This window comes from Mesocricetus auratus, unplaced genomic scaffold (genome assembly GCF_017639785.1).
Source record: "Mesocricetus auratus isolate SY011 unplaced genomic scaffold, BCM_Maur_2.0 Super-Scaffold_100691, whole genome shotgun sequence".
Classification (NCBI taxonomy): Eukaryota; Metazoa; Chordata; class Mammalia; order Rodentia; family Cricetidae; genus Mesocricetus; species Mesocricetus auratus.
Genome location: NW_024429267.1, coordinates 46,616,101 through 46,629,300, shown reverse-complemented (window position 1 = coordinate 46,629,300; position 13,200 = coordinate 46,616,101). Strand labels below are relative to the sequence as shown.

The window sequence follows — 13,200 nt, the reverse complement described above, 5'->3', positions numbered from 1 at the left end:
ACCAGACGATTTCGTCACTACGCCGTGTGCGTCGCTGACGCCAGAGCGTAGGGCGTACGTGCTGGGGCTACGCCCATACGTAGGCGGAGCTAGCTGGGAGGCAGGAACCCGTGCTCATTGCTTTCACAGGCCCTTATTCCGGAGGTCTATTTCCGGTCCCATCCTTCCCAACGCCCCCCCTCCCGCCCCCGCCTTCCCGAAAAAATCTCCCCAAAATAAAGACACATTATCCACTAGCGTGTTGAAAAGACGTGCTTGTCATTCTTAATAAACAACTAGAATAAGAATACATAAGAGAAAGAGTGGTATCTTTATATGATACACAAGTGTATGTTACAAGAATTCCATCAGGCACAGGAGCCTCAGGTTTAAGGCCTCAATGTTAGGCCAAAAAACAAACAAACAAACAAAAAAAAAAACAAAAAACAAAAGGTATGGTAAAGTTTTTACTTTAACACCTATGTCACTTGTCATAAAGGAGGGTGGAATAGAAATTGTCTTTAATAAAATCATAATCGAAGTTCCCCTCATTTTTCTTTCATTAAGATGCTAAGCTTATGTCTGAGCATGAAGGAAAACCGTGGTTCCATGTAGTCAGTAAAGCGTGCCAGTCCAAAGGGAAGGTCAGGTGGAAATTCCCACGAGGGTTGATCCATCAGCAGCTCCATCTTCCTTGAGGAAGGAAGGGCCCGTATTTGTCCCAACTGTCCAAGCCCGTCCCCCATGCCCCAGACAAAAGAAAAAAAGAGAAAGAAAAAGCCAGCCACTTCCTAGAATATCTGGCTCTCAGAAAACCCAGAGACCCATGAACCAAGGGGTCCGCCCAGGTCTATGAAGATGCAGAGGGGCAACGTTGTCTTTTACATTTTTAACAGAAGTAGCCTGAAAAGCATTGTAACTACAATTAGGAAAAAAAGAAAAATAAAATAAAAATAGAAAAGAAAAGAAAAAGAAAAAATGGAGGCCTCTTCTTTAGTGTAAAAGTCCTTGTCTGGTTTTTCCTGGATTTGTTTGTCTGTTGTGGCTGAGGCACCTCAGTGCATGGTGGTTGCGCTGGCCACAGCAATGGCTTCTTGAATTTCCCGTATAACCAAGATCCGGGTCAGCATTTGTCCCATCTGTTCTCTGCTGATAGGCTGGACTGAGTACCAAATTGGGCTGTTGGGAGCTACCACCGGCTCAGGAGTCAGGTAAAAGGTGTCATTTCGGCCTTTCACACTCTGGGGGCTGAAGAATATTTCAGTAAACGATGGATAATAGCATAATTTTAACTCTTCCAATGAGCCTCCAAACCACACATTCTATAAACAGCTCTTGAGGTAGGGGATCTGAAGGTGTAACATAGCTAGAGTTCCAAGCACTCCATGCACCACACCAGGAACTCAATAGGGGCCACTGTAAATACCAGGGACAAGGTGCTTCCTTTTTGTCCTTTACAAAAACACACTGTGATTAATCACTGGCTGTACTTGCCTACACCTCAGGTTGGACTACTTAAATCTATGTCCCACTTGCAGCAGACTCCACCTCCAAGACCTACCTTTAGGGATTTTTTTTTCCTCTCTGTGGCTTTGGAGGCTGTCCTGGAACACGCTCTGTAGACCAGGCTGGTCTCGAACTCACAGAAATCCACCTGTCTCTGCCTCCCAGTGCTGGGATTAAAGGTGTGCGCCACCAACACCCTTCTCTACTCACCCAATACAGATATTATCTGGGCTCACTTCCCCTATAGCCCATAGTGCTGCACCTCTTAAGTACTTAGCACACTCCATCAACAAACAATTATTTATCCATCCATTCCAAATATAATGAAGGGCTATGTGTGCCAGATCTATATTAAGTACAGATGTTAAAGAAGTGAGCAGGAAAAATTAGTAGAGCTCCTGACTAACAAAGTTACACAAACACAAAACAACTGATAGAAGTTGAGTGCTACAGAGGAATTAGTCAGGGGCAAAGACAACGTTTCCCTGAAGCTATGTCCAGTAGAGAAGAGAAAGCTTAATGCCCTTGGATGCAAAGTCCTGAGTATAGGCCAAAAGCAGGGGATGTGCACTAGGGAGAGGTTTCTTTCATGATATAAGATTATTTGTATAGCAGTTGAGAAACCAGTAAGGGTTTTAATCTAACATAATAATACCCCTAACCACAAAAGCTCCTTTTGACACTGATATGAAAAGGATATAATAAACTGCTGAGACAAGAAAAAAACTAAGCCTGGTGTTGGGGCACACGCCTTTAATCCCAGCACTAGGGAGGCAGAGGCAGTGGATCTCTGAGCTCTGGGGCTAGCCTGGTCTACAGAGTGAGTTCCAGATTATGAAAGTCAGATTTACTAGAGCACACCTATAATCCTAGTGCTTGGGAGGTAGACAAGTGAAATCATGAGTTAAAGCCCATCCTACCAACACACAAACACGCACTCACATGTATGGCTAACATACAAAGCCTCCTCACCATTTGAAGAGGTAGAAATCGTATAGCTTGATGGGACACCTCAATGGATTCTCTGGATTCTCTGTCTGTTCTGCATACATGTCATCTGTAACTATTAAACAAACAAACATGAGTTCAATCAACAGGACTCAACAGGATGAAAGAGGAAACGACTTTGATCACTTGCAAAGTGGCACCTGTGGCATAAACATGCATATGTATGCACACACAAATAATCAGAAATGCACACATACAAGACAGACCTGGCACTAGTTTAAGCCTAGATCAGTAACTTTAAGCATTCAACCACCCCAACAAGGAAATACTGGGTAAGAGGAAAGGGACAATGTATGGGCACTGAAAAAAGGAAAACAGCTATGTTCCCTAGGGCATCCCTAATTCTGTGAGAAATACTCGGTTTTTGGCCAACAAAAAGGAAGTAGACAATTTTTGTCCAAACAACCTCAACTTAGACCCATTCCCATAGGCAGGATAAGCAGCACTGATTGCTGTCATTCCTGGTTCCTTTCACTACCTTTCTGGCCAGTCTGATGGATCCCAAGGGCCTTCAGATAGCGGATACTCGTGCTTTTATCCTTAGGATTTGAGGGGTTCTTCTTCGTCTGTCGAAGGACCTTGGAAAAAGCCAGCTTCATGTGCTGATCCACTGTCTTCAACAGGAAGTACCTGGACCACAAGCGCAAGCAAGGCAAAAAGAGGGATGTCAGGAGGACTCGATGTCTTACCTTCAGCCCTATATTGGACTCAGATGAACCAATCCCTACTCCCATGATCTGGGCAAGGCCATGTCTAAGCACATTGTCTAGAGAAAGAGCCATGTTAAAATGGATTGAAGGGATCCAGCAAGGCTGTTTGCACCTTACCATTCACTAAACAAAAAAGCAGTCAAATGGAACCCAAAGTAGCTGAAAATTTCTGAAATGTGGCAAGGAATACAGAAGTACTCCTGGTATTTCCAATCTGGGTAGATGCCAGTAGTAGGTAAGTATGTAGCTTCTAAAACACTTACTTGGTATTAAAGAACATGAGGGTGGTCAGCAGTGTGGAAGGGGAATGCGCCCCAAGCTGCTTGCATTCCCACAGCATCTCTTCAGTCACATGGCTGGGCAGAACATAGCCTAGGTGGAATAGAATACCACTGCAGCACAACTGGATGACAGAGGCCCACAAACACTAGAACCAGAAGTGACAAGGAACACACAGGAACACAACCCTAACAGGAGAACTATCCAAAGGACATGGGTAAATAACCTAGAGCTAGTTAAAGCACAGGCCCTTGGGTTGCAAAACCTGAAAATGAGTATTTGTTTCTCACTAAGTTTCAAGATGGGGGCTGGAGAGATGGCTCAGAGCTTAAGAGCACTGCATGTTCTTCCAGAGGTCCTGAGTTCAATTCTCAGCAAACCACATGGTGGCTCACAACCACCTATAATGAGGTCTGACTCCTCCTGGAGTACATGCATGTACACAGATAAAAAACTGTATGTATAATAAATAGTTTAAAAAATCCTAGATTAAAAAAAAGTTTCAAGGTGACACCTCGCTTGTTGCTGCTATGAAGAGCCACAAGATTCTATGACTGATGCTATTTGATCTACCTACCCCATCAAAGATGATTACGGTAAAAGGAGAGTGCTTAAGGAAAATAAACTATATAAAGCTATAACCCAAACCATGCTTATCATATACTTACAGATCATATTTTCCCTTTTTAAGATTTTTTTATGCATATAAGTGTTTCCCTTGTATGTATGCCCGTGTGAATGCCTAGTACCTGTGAAGGTCAAAAGGTATCTGATCCCCAAGAAATGGAGTTATGTATGGATGGTGTGAGCCATCATGTGGGTGTTGGGAATTGAACCCAGGTCCTCTGCGAGAGCAACAAATGCTTTTAACCCTAGAATCATCTCTACAGCCCTTAGATCTTATTTTCAAGGTATCTAGGGCATAGAGACATGGAGCATATAAATCCACCATCTTTGGAAAGCAAGGTAATTTCATGAACAAAAAGGGAAGGCTGGCCGGGCAGTGGTGGCGCACGCCTTTAATTCCACAGCACTCGGGAGGCAGAGGCAGGCGGATCTCTGTGAGTTTGAGGCCGGGCTGGAACGACAGCCTCCAAAACAATACAGAGAAACCCTGTCTCATAAAACAAAACAAAAACCAAAAAAAAAAAAAAGGGGGGGGAGGCTGATACTTGAATTAGTACATATTTCCTCCAAAATATCAGTTTATTACTCTCATACCCAAGTAAACATAAAGCTACAGGGTTCAACTTGAATAAGTAGAAACATGCCATTTGATTTGAGCACTATGGCACCTATGTTCTCAAGTCCTTTAAAGATGTGCAAGTATTTATATACTGAGGACATGTCTACCAGGTGGGCTGACACAGCCTACTTTTAAGAAGTGAGAGTCAGGAAGTAAAGGTAGCACTTCCTAGAAGGAGGAAAAAATACTCTGTCCTTTTCTTTTAGATTTTGAGACAGGGATTCTCAGTGTTAACAGCTCTGGCTGTCCTGGAACTCACTTTATAGACCAGCCTGGACTTGAACTCAGAGATCCACCTGCCTCTGCCTCTGAATGCTGGGATTAAAGGTGTGAGCCATGCTGCTTGGCTATTACTATTTAAAGCATTTCTATTTCTTGAAGGCATTTCTGGCCCACAAGTTTCTTTGGTTCATTAATCAAGGCATTGTAACTCCCTGATGCTTAGACTACCCTGCAACTCAGTATGTACCCACAGGCTGACCTGGAAATCACCACTTTACCACTTCAGGAGTTCAGGAATTGCAGTGTCCAACTATGCCTACCTCTGGCTTCATTGTGGTCTATTTACTGTCCATATTACATTAAAGCAGCAATGGAAGTGCTTTCTTCTCACCACATCTCAAGTCCCTACAATACAGGATGGATGGCACAGCACAGCCCTCTCCTCAGGTAAACCATGAATACTCTTCTTGGATCACTCTGCCACCTGCCTCAACAGTTAGTTTTTGTTTTTTCCCCCAACTTTATTCTCATCTATGCAATTAAGGGTGATAATGGCGCATGCCTACAATCCCAGAAGCACTCAATAGGCAGAGGCAGGCAGATCTCTGTGAATTCCATGTCTGCCTGGTCTACAGAGTCTGCTCCAGGACAGCCAAGGCTACAAAGAAAAGCACTGTGTTGAGGAAAAAAATAAAGGAATTCAATGCCTAAGAACCAGGTCTTCCTAACATAGGAGAAAGGAGATTCAAATTTAATCCAGAAAAATTATCACCCACAGCATCTGATTATACTACTAAAATACCACCTCCCACTATAAGTACAACTGACAGACTATCATGATAGAAATGCCCCAGATGAAACAGGAATATTCTGTTAAAATCAGGTCAAGGGAGCTACCACAGACCACTATAATATTAAAAGGCAAAAATGGGAAGCTGCAGAGATGGCTCAGAGGTTAAGAACACTGACTGCTCTTCCAGAGGTCCTGAGCTCAATTCCCAGCAACCATATGATGGCTCACAGCCATCTGTAGTGAGATCTGATGTCTTCCTCTGGCGTGCAGGCATACCTGCAGATAGCACACTGTATACATAATAAGAAAGTCTTAAAAAGTTCCAAATGCCCGGGCGTTGGTGGCGCACGCCTTTAATCCCAGCACTCAGGAGGCAGAGGCAGGCAGATCTCTGTGAGTTCCAGGCCATCCTGGTCTACAAAGCGAGTTCCAGGAAAGCCTCCAAAACAATACAGAGAAACCCTGCCTCGAAAAACCAAAAAAAAAAAAAAACGACATTTGTTTCTATTTATTAGCAGGCATTGGTGGCACACGCCTTTAATCCCAGCACTTGGGAGTCAGAGGCAGGCGGATCTCTGTGAGTTCGAGGTCAGCCTGGTCTACAAGAGCTAGTTCCAGAACAGCCTCCAAAGCCACAGAGAAACCCTGTCTCGAAAAACCAAAAAGTTCTAAATGCCCAAAGATCAGACAGCCTGTACACTAGAAAATGCAACAGGTCTGAACTGTATCAAATGTTACATTCGGCAATTCACACTGATTCTATTTTGTCTGTCTTGAGACAAGGTGTCATATGTAGCTCTAGTTGTCCTGGAACTTACCATGTAGAGTAGGCTGGGCTTGAACTCAAGAGATCACCTGCTTCTGCAGGGATTAAAGGTATACACCACCCTCACAATGATTCTTTTTAAAGATCATTTTGTTGTTTTTAGTGTGTAAGTTTCATTTATTTACTTTTACATTTTTGAGACAGGGTCCGTGTATCTCTGCCTGGTCTGGAACTTATTATGCATAGTATAGGAGTTCATAGGAACTCATGTACAGCTGGAGGCCTCAGATTTTAGAGATTCACCTGCCTTCTTTTCCTAGGAGTGCTGGGAATAGGGGCATGACCCCAACAATGAATCTTTTGTTTCGTTTTGTTTTTTGAGACAGGGCTTCTCTGTGAAAGTCCTTGCTGTCCTAGAACTCATTGCCTCTAACTCACAGAAATCCAACTGCCTCTGCCTCACTGAGTGCTGGTATTGAAGGCATGTGCCACCACTGCCTGGCCTTACTCATTCTTTTAACTGCTAATGAACTGAAAATAAAAAATGAACTGTAGACCAGGCTGGCCTCAAACTCAAGAGATCTGCCTGGCTCTGCCTCCTGACTGCCTTGATTAAACCACCTAACCTATACTTAAAAAAACAAAAACAAAAATCCTTACTTTCCTATCATGAATGCTAAAAAAATTCTTGGCTGGGGCTGGAGAGATGGCTCAGAAGTTAAGAGCATTGGCTGTTCTTCCAGAGATCCTGAGTTCAATTCCCAGGAACCACATGGTAGTTCACAATTACCTCTAATTATATCAGTGGTGGCACCTACCTTTAATACCAACTTGGTCTACAGAGAGAGTTCCAGAGCTATATATAGAGAAACCCTGTCCCAAAATAAACAGACACTTTGTAGAGACTCGGGTAGCTCCACAGTAAACCATTTACTTGGTATGCATGAAGACAAGTTGAATCTCCAGAAGCCCATGAATATAAGAAAACTAATTAATTCTTTTACAAATATATGTTTACAAAGGTATTTCCTCTTTCTTTTATTTTGAGACAGGGTCCTGGAACTGGCTACTGGCTACAGAGACCCTGCCGGACTGAACTTAAGAGTGTACTACCATGCCAACTTACAAAACTAAAAAATAAGGGGGGGGGGGCTGGAGAGATGGCTCAGCGGTTAAGAGAACTTCCTACTCTTTCAGAGGACCCAGATTCCATTCCCAGCACCCACATGGCAGTTCACAATTGCCTGTAGCTCCAGTTCCAGGGGATCTGACACCTTCACAACAATGCACATAAAATAAAGTTAAATAAATTATTTAAAAAGTTGTCAATAGGTTAAAAAAAGCATGTATGTATGTGTCTATATTCATGTGTGTATGGGTATATATATATGCATATTTTATGGGATGAAGAAGAACCTCTGGTGCTTTCCTTGGGAATGCTGTCTACCTTTTGTAACAGGTTCCCTCATTGGCCTAGAGATCGGGAATGCTGTTTACCTTTTGTAACAGTTTCTCTCATTGGCCTAGAGATCACCTTGGGAATGCTGCTTACCTTTTGTAACAGTTCCTCTCATTGGCCTAGAGAATGCCAATTAGCCAGCAAGCCCCAGAAATCTCCTATCAAACATACATTGTCATGCCCTGGAACTTTTACATGGGTTCTAGAGGGTCAAAATCATGTCCTTGTACCTGCAAGGGTTACCAACTATGTCATCTCTACATCCCTACAAAGATGACCCCTCCAAGTCTTTGACGTGTGTGTGTAAGTTCTTTATATTATTTCATACTTATACATTTTATATGTATGTGTGTTTGTCTGGATCTACGTATATGTGGCACATGCATGCCTAGTACCCAGAATTCAGAAGAAGGACTCAGATCCCCTGCAAGAGCAGTAAACACTCTTAACCACTGAACCATCTCTGATGTCTGCATTAAATAGTTACTGATGGGAGGGGGAGGAATCAATGAACACAAGGCCAAGTGCAAGTAGACAAATAAATACTGTCACCGAGTTAGGTTGTTCAGGCTGGTGTAAAGTGATTGTGATCTCCTAACTCTACCTGCAAAGTACTCAGGGTCATAGGTATGAATCACATCTAGTCCCATTTTGTTAGGATTATCTTTTGCAAAATCAGTTAAATTATTTTTTAAGTTGCACTTATATCATTGCCCATGTTGGTTGCACACTCATTTCAAGTGGTTCTGTTGTAGCACAGGGTCTCCAGATGCACAGCAATTGGCTATAACCTTTTCTTCCCCTTAAAACTTATGTATAGGTGTTTTGTCTGTGTACTACATACAGAACCCAGAAGCAGGCATTGAATCCCCTATAACTGAAGTTACAGACTGTTGTAAGCTACCATATGAGTGCTGGGGACTAAACCCAGGCCCATTGAAAGAACAGGAAATACTCTCAACAACTGAGCTACCTCTCCAGCCCCAACTTGTAAATTTTACTTAAGTTCGCTAATTTCTCCCAGATTGTGCTTCTGGTATTAAAAAGCCATCACGAAATCAAAAGTTAATCTGATTTTTGCTTGCTAACGTGTATGCATGCCTGTACATGCATATGTAGAGACTGGAAGCAGATAGTGTTTTCTTAATTGCTTTCTATATTGTATTTTGAAACAGGGTTTCTTTCTGAAACTGCAGCCCACCAATTCAGCTACACTGACTGGATATGTAAGCCTGTGTGTTTCCTTGCAATAGGATTACAGACCACAACCATTTTTTTTCACATGGGTGCTTTGGCAATGTGAATTCAGACCTTCCCAGCTTTATTTTTAATATTTATTTAACATTTATGTTTTGTCTGCATATATGTCTATGTGCTAGTGAATCTCTTGTGCTTAAGCTGTCTTCCTTATAAAATCTACGTTTATAATGCACACACCTTTAATGCCAATACTCAGAGGCAGAGGCAGGTGGATCTCTGTGAGTTCAAGGCCAGCCTGGTCTACAAGAGCTAGTTTTAGGACAGCCTCCAAAGCCAGAGAAACCCTGTCTCACCCCCCCCCCCCCCCAAAAGAGTACTTGTTGTTCTTGCAAAGAACTGAGGTTTTATTTTTGGCACCCACATGGTAACTCACAACCATTCGTAACTCAATTTCCAGGGAATCCAGTGCCTTCTTCTGTCCTTGGAACTGAAATTATAAATTGTTGTCAACCATGTATATATTGGATATTGATTACAGGTCTAACCACCAAACCATCTCTTCCTTCCTCTATAGTTCTCTATAATTTATTTTGTTGGGGTGTGTGTGTGCATGCTTTTTTTTTTTTTCAGATAGGCATGCTTTAATCCTAACAATTGGGAGACAGAGGCAGGCTGATTTCTGTGAATTCCAACAACAAACATCTTCCCTGCATAGAACATCAGATCATGTTGACCCATTCAGTCCTTCCCTTCCTTCAAGACTATGAATTGTTTAATTAAAAGCAAGCCAGATGGTAGTGGCCCACATCTTTAATCATAGCTCTCCAAAGGCAGAGGTAGACAGATCTCTGTGAGCAAAACACAGAGAAACTGTCTGGAGAAAAAAAATTAAGCTACCTGGGATCAAAGCATGCACCGCCACCGCCCAGTGAACAACAAGTACCACTGAGCCATCTCTCCAGCCCCTGAAAAATATATTTTAATAGTAGGTGATTCCATGTTTATTTCATTCACTTAGTTTTTTTCTCAGACATGGCGTTACAATTTTCCAACACTGACCTTAAACTTTTTGACTCAAGCTTCCCTACTACTTGGGATGACAAGTAATTATATTACTTCTGGCTATGATTCTTATTTTGATTAACAAATTTTGACAAGAAGAAAAGTTGCTAGTAATCATACAACCACCAGTTGTGTATGTCTGGTAAACAGGGTTCCTTTCTTTCTTTTTTTTTTTTTTTAAGGATTTATTTATTTATTATGAATACAAAATCCTTCCTCCATGTATGTCTGCATGCCAGAAGAGGGCACCAGATCTCACTACAGATGGTTGTGAGCCACCATGTGGTTGCTGGGAATTGAACTCAGGACCTCTGGAAGAGCAGTCAGTGCTCTTAACCTCTGAGCCACCTCTCCAACCCTTAGAGTTCCTTTCTTTTTTTTTTTTTTTCCGAGGCAGGGTTTCTCTGTATTGTTTTGGAGGCTTTCCTGGAACTCGCTTTGTAGACCAGGATGGCCTCGAACTCACAGAGATCCACCTGCCTCTGCCTCCCGAGTGCTGGGATTAAAGGCGTGAGCCACCAACGCCCGGCTTTCAGGGTTCCTTTCTTATGAAGGAAAATATCAGAGGCTCATATTGTTGCCTGTAAATCATAGGCCCTCTCCTTCACATAATAATTGCAGCCAGCCGGGCAGTGGTGGCGCACGCCTTTAATCCCAGCACTCGGGAGGCAGAGGCAGGCGGATCTCTGTGAGTTCGAGGCCAGGCTGGACTGACAGCCTCCAAAACAATACAGAGAAACCCTGTCTCGTAAAAACAAAAAAACAAAACAAAACAAAAAAAATTGCAGCCAACCAAAGATGCTGCTCATGGTTTTTTTTGTTGGGTTTTCTTGTACTTGCTTTTGAAACAAGATCTTCCTCTGTCCTCTTGGCTAGCCTGGAACTCAGACAGAGCCACCTGATGACTGTGCCTCTTGAGTGCTGGTTTCACATCAGCTTAGCTACCCATCTTTCTTAAAGCCCAAGTGGAGGGTTGGAGAGAGGCCTCACTGGATAAAAGCATGGGCTGCTCTTCTGGAGGACCTGGGTTCAATTCCCAGAACCCATGTGACAGCTCACACAGATACACATGTAGGCAAAACACCAATGTATGAGGGAGGCTAGGAAGGAGAGAAGGAAGGAGGGAGAAAAGAGAAAGAAAAAAAGAAAAAGAAATTGAAGTGTAAAAAAAAAAAAGGAAATTTAAAGGCAAGGGAAACTCTTACCAAGAGGAGTGACTCTGGGCTGTACATCCTTCAGAACTTCATGTAACCACTCCGTGAAACGAACATAGTAAAGATCAGAAAATATGTCATCTACTCTTCCATTTTCAAAAAGGTACTAAAAGGAAAGTAATTGACAAATGTTACTGGTAGTCCGTTGAGTAAAAAACCTTTAGAAAAACAAAACATTTTTTTCACTACTACTATTTCCTTACCCTACCCATTCTGTCCAACAAAAAAAAAGTATTACACAACAATTGTCAAGCTCTTTACATTTTCACAGCACACCTCAAATCACATGAACACATCCTTACATCACTGAGAGCTGAATCTAAACCAATGAGGGAATTTTTTTTTGTGAATACTATTCATATAAGCAAAACACTGTAACAAAAAATCATGCCCCGCCCCCAGAGTGCTGTGGACATGATTCAGCAGTTAAGAGAACTTACTGTTCTTATGGAGGTCCCAGGTTCATTCAGTTCCCAGCATCTGCATAGCCACTACTGATCACACATAGTGGCCATACATACAAAGATACTCACGAATACACATGAAATAGAATGACTCAGAAATCATGGATAAATTCGGGGACTGGAGAGATGGCTCAACTGTTAGGAGGACTGACTGCTCTTCTAGGGAACCTGGGCTCATGGCCAGCACCCTCATGGCAGCTCACAACTGCCTATAACTCCAAAATCTGACACCCTCACACAGACACACATGCAAGCAAAACACCAATGCACATAAAAATAAAACGTCATAAAGGAAAAAATCATGACTAGAAGCTGGGCATAGTAGCACATACCTTTAATCCCAGCCCTTGGGGGGCAGATAAAGGCAGCTCTGTGAGTTTGAGGTTAGCCTGGTCTACAGAGTGAGTTCTAGGACAGCTAGGGATACACAGAGAAACCCGTCTCAAAAAGAAAAGAAAAAAAAAAAAAGGAAAAAAGAAAAAGACAGGGGTAACAGGGATGTCACCTTGTTAAAAGTATTGTGATAACACATGCCAATTTTTTTTCATTTTTATTAGTTTTTTGAGATAGGATCTCACTCTGTCACTTTGGCTGACCTAGAAGTCACAAAATAGAACAAGTTGGCCTTGAACTCAGAGATCAGCCTCTGTTCCCCTCAATTAAAGGGAATTAAAGGCATATACACCCATGTCCAGCTTTAATTTTGTTTGGATTTATGTGTATGAGTGTTCAACTACACATATTTATGTATACCACATGTATGCTAGTACCCTCGGAGGTCAGAAGAAAGCATCAGATCTCCTGGAAGCTGCAGGTGTTGGGAACTGAACAAAGGTTCTTTAGAAGAGCAGTACTCTTAGCTGCTGAATCATGTCTCCAGGCCCAACACATGCAAGTCTTAGTTTCTTTTGTAAATGGAGATCACTAAACTACAGCTGCCTTCTACGAATAGTTCTGGGTTAGGACCAGAAGGAAAGGAATAAACTGGGAGGCTGACTGTGCAGAACCAGGCAATAGAGCGAGCTCCAGCATACAAACAAGCCTTCTACCATCATACTGGGAATCCTCCTCTAGAGCCTTGAGTATGAAGAAATCTTATCTCTGCTCCCCCAAAACACCAGTCTACAAGCCTTTCTATTATCCTGAAAAACCAAAGAGATTTGTATATAATTTTAGCCAGACTCCTTCAAACCATTGTTTTGTATTAACATAAGGTACAACAAGTCCAGCGGTGGTGGCTCACGCCTTTAATCCCAGCACTTGGGAGGCAGAGGCAGGTGGATCTCTGTGAG

The 13,200-nt window shown here is 42.5% G+C and overlaps 1 protein-coding gene across 4 annotated transcripts in view; it reads right to left on the bottom strand.

The window, feature by feature from the left end:
* Positions 1-241: 241 nt before the first annotated feature.
* Positions 242-13,200, bottom strand: part of Qrich1 (glutamine rich 1) — a 37,976-nt gene continuing 25,017 nt past the window's right edge. For all 4 annotated transcript variants that reach the window (XM_040740303.1, XM_040740302.1, XM_040740304.1 and 1 more), the window contains 5 exons: positions 11,436-11,550; positions 3,467-3,575; positions 2,972-3,123; positions 2,458-2,548; positions 242-1,227 (listed from right to left, as the gene is read on the bottom strand). In XM_040740303.1, coding sequence (XP_040596237.1) covers positions 1,035-1,227; positions 2,458-2,548; positions 2,972-3,123; positions 3,467-3,575; positions 11,436-11,550 — 660 coding nt within the window. In that variant the 3' untranslated portion in view covers positions 242-1,034. The remainder of the gene's footprint in view (positions 1,228-2,457; positions 2,549-2,971; positions 3,124-3,466; positions 3,576-11,435; positions 11,551-13,200) is intronic.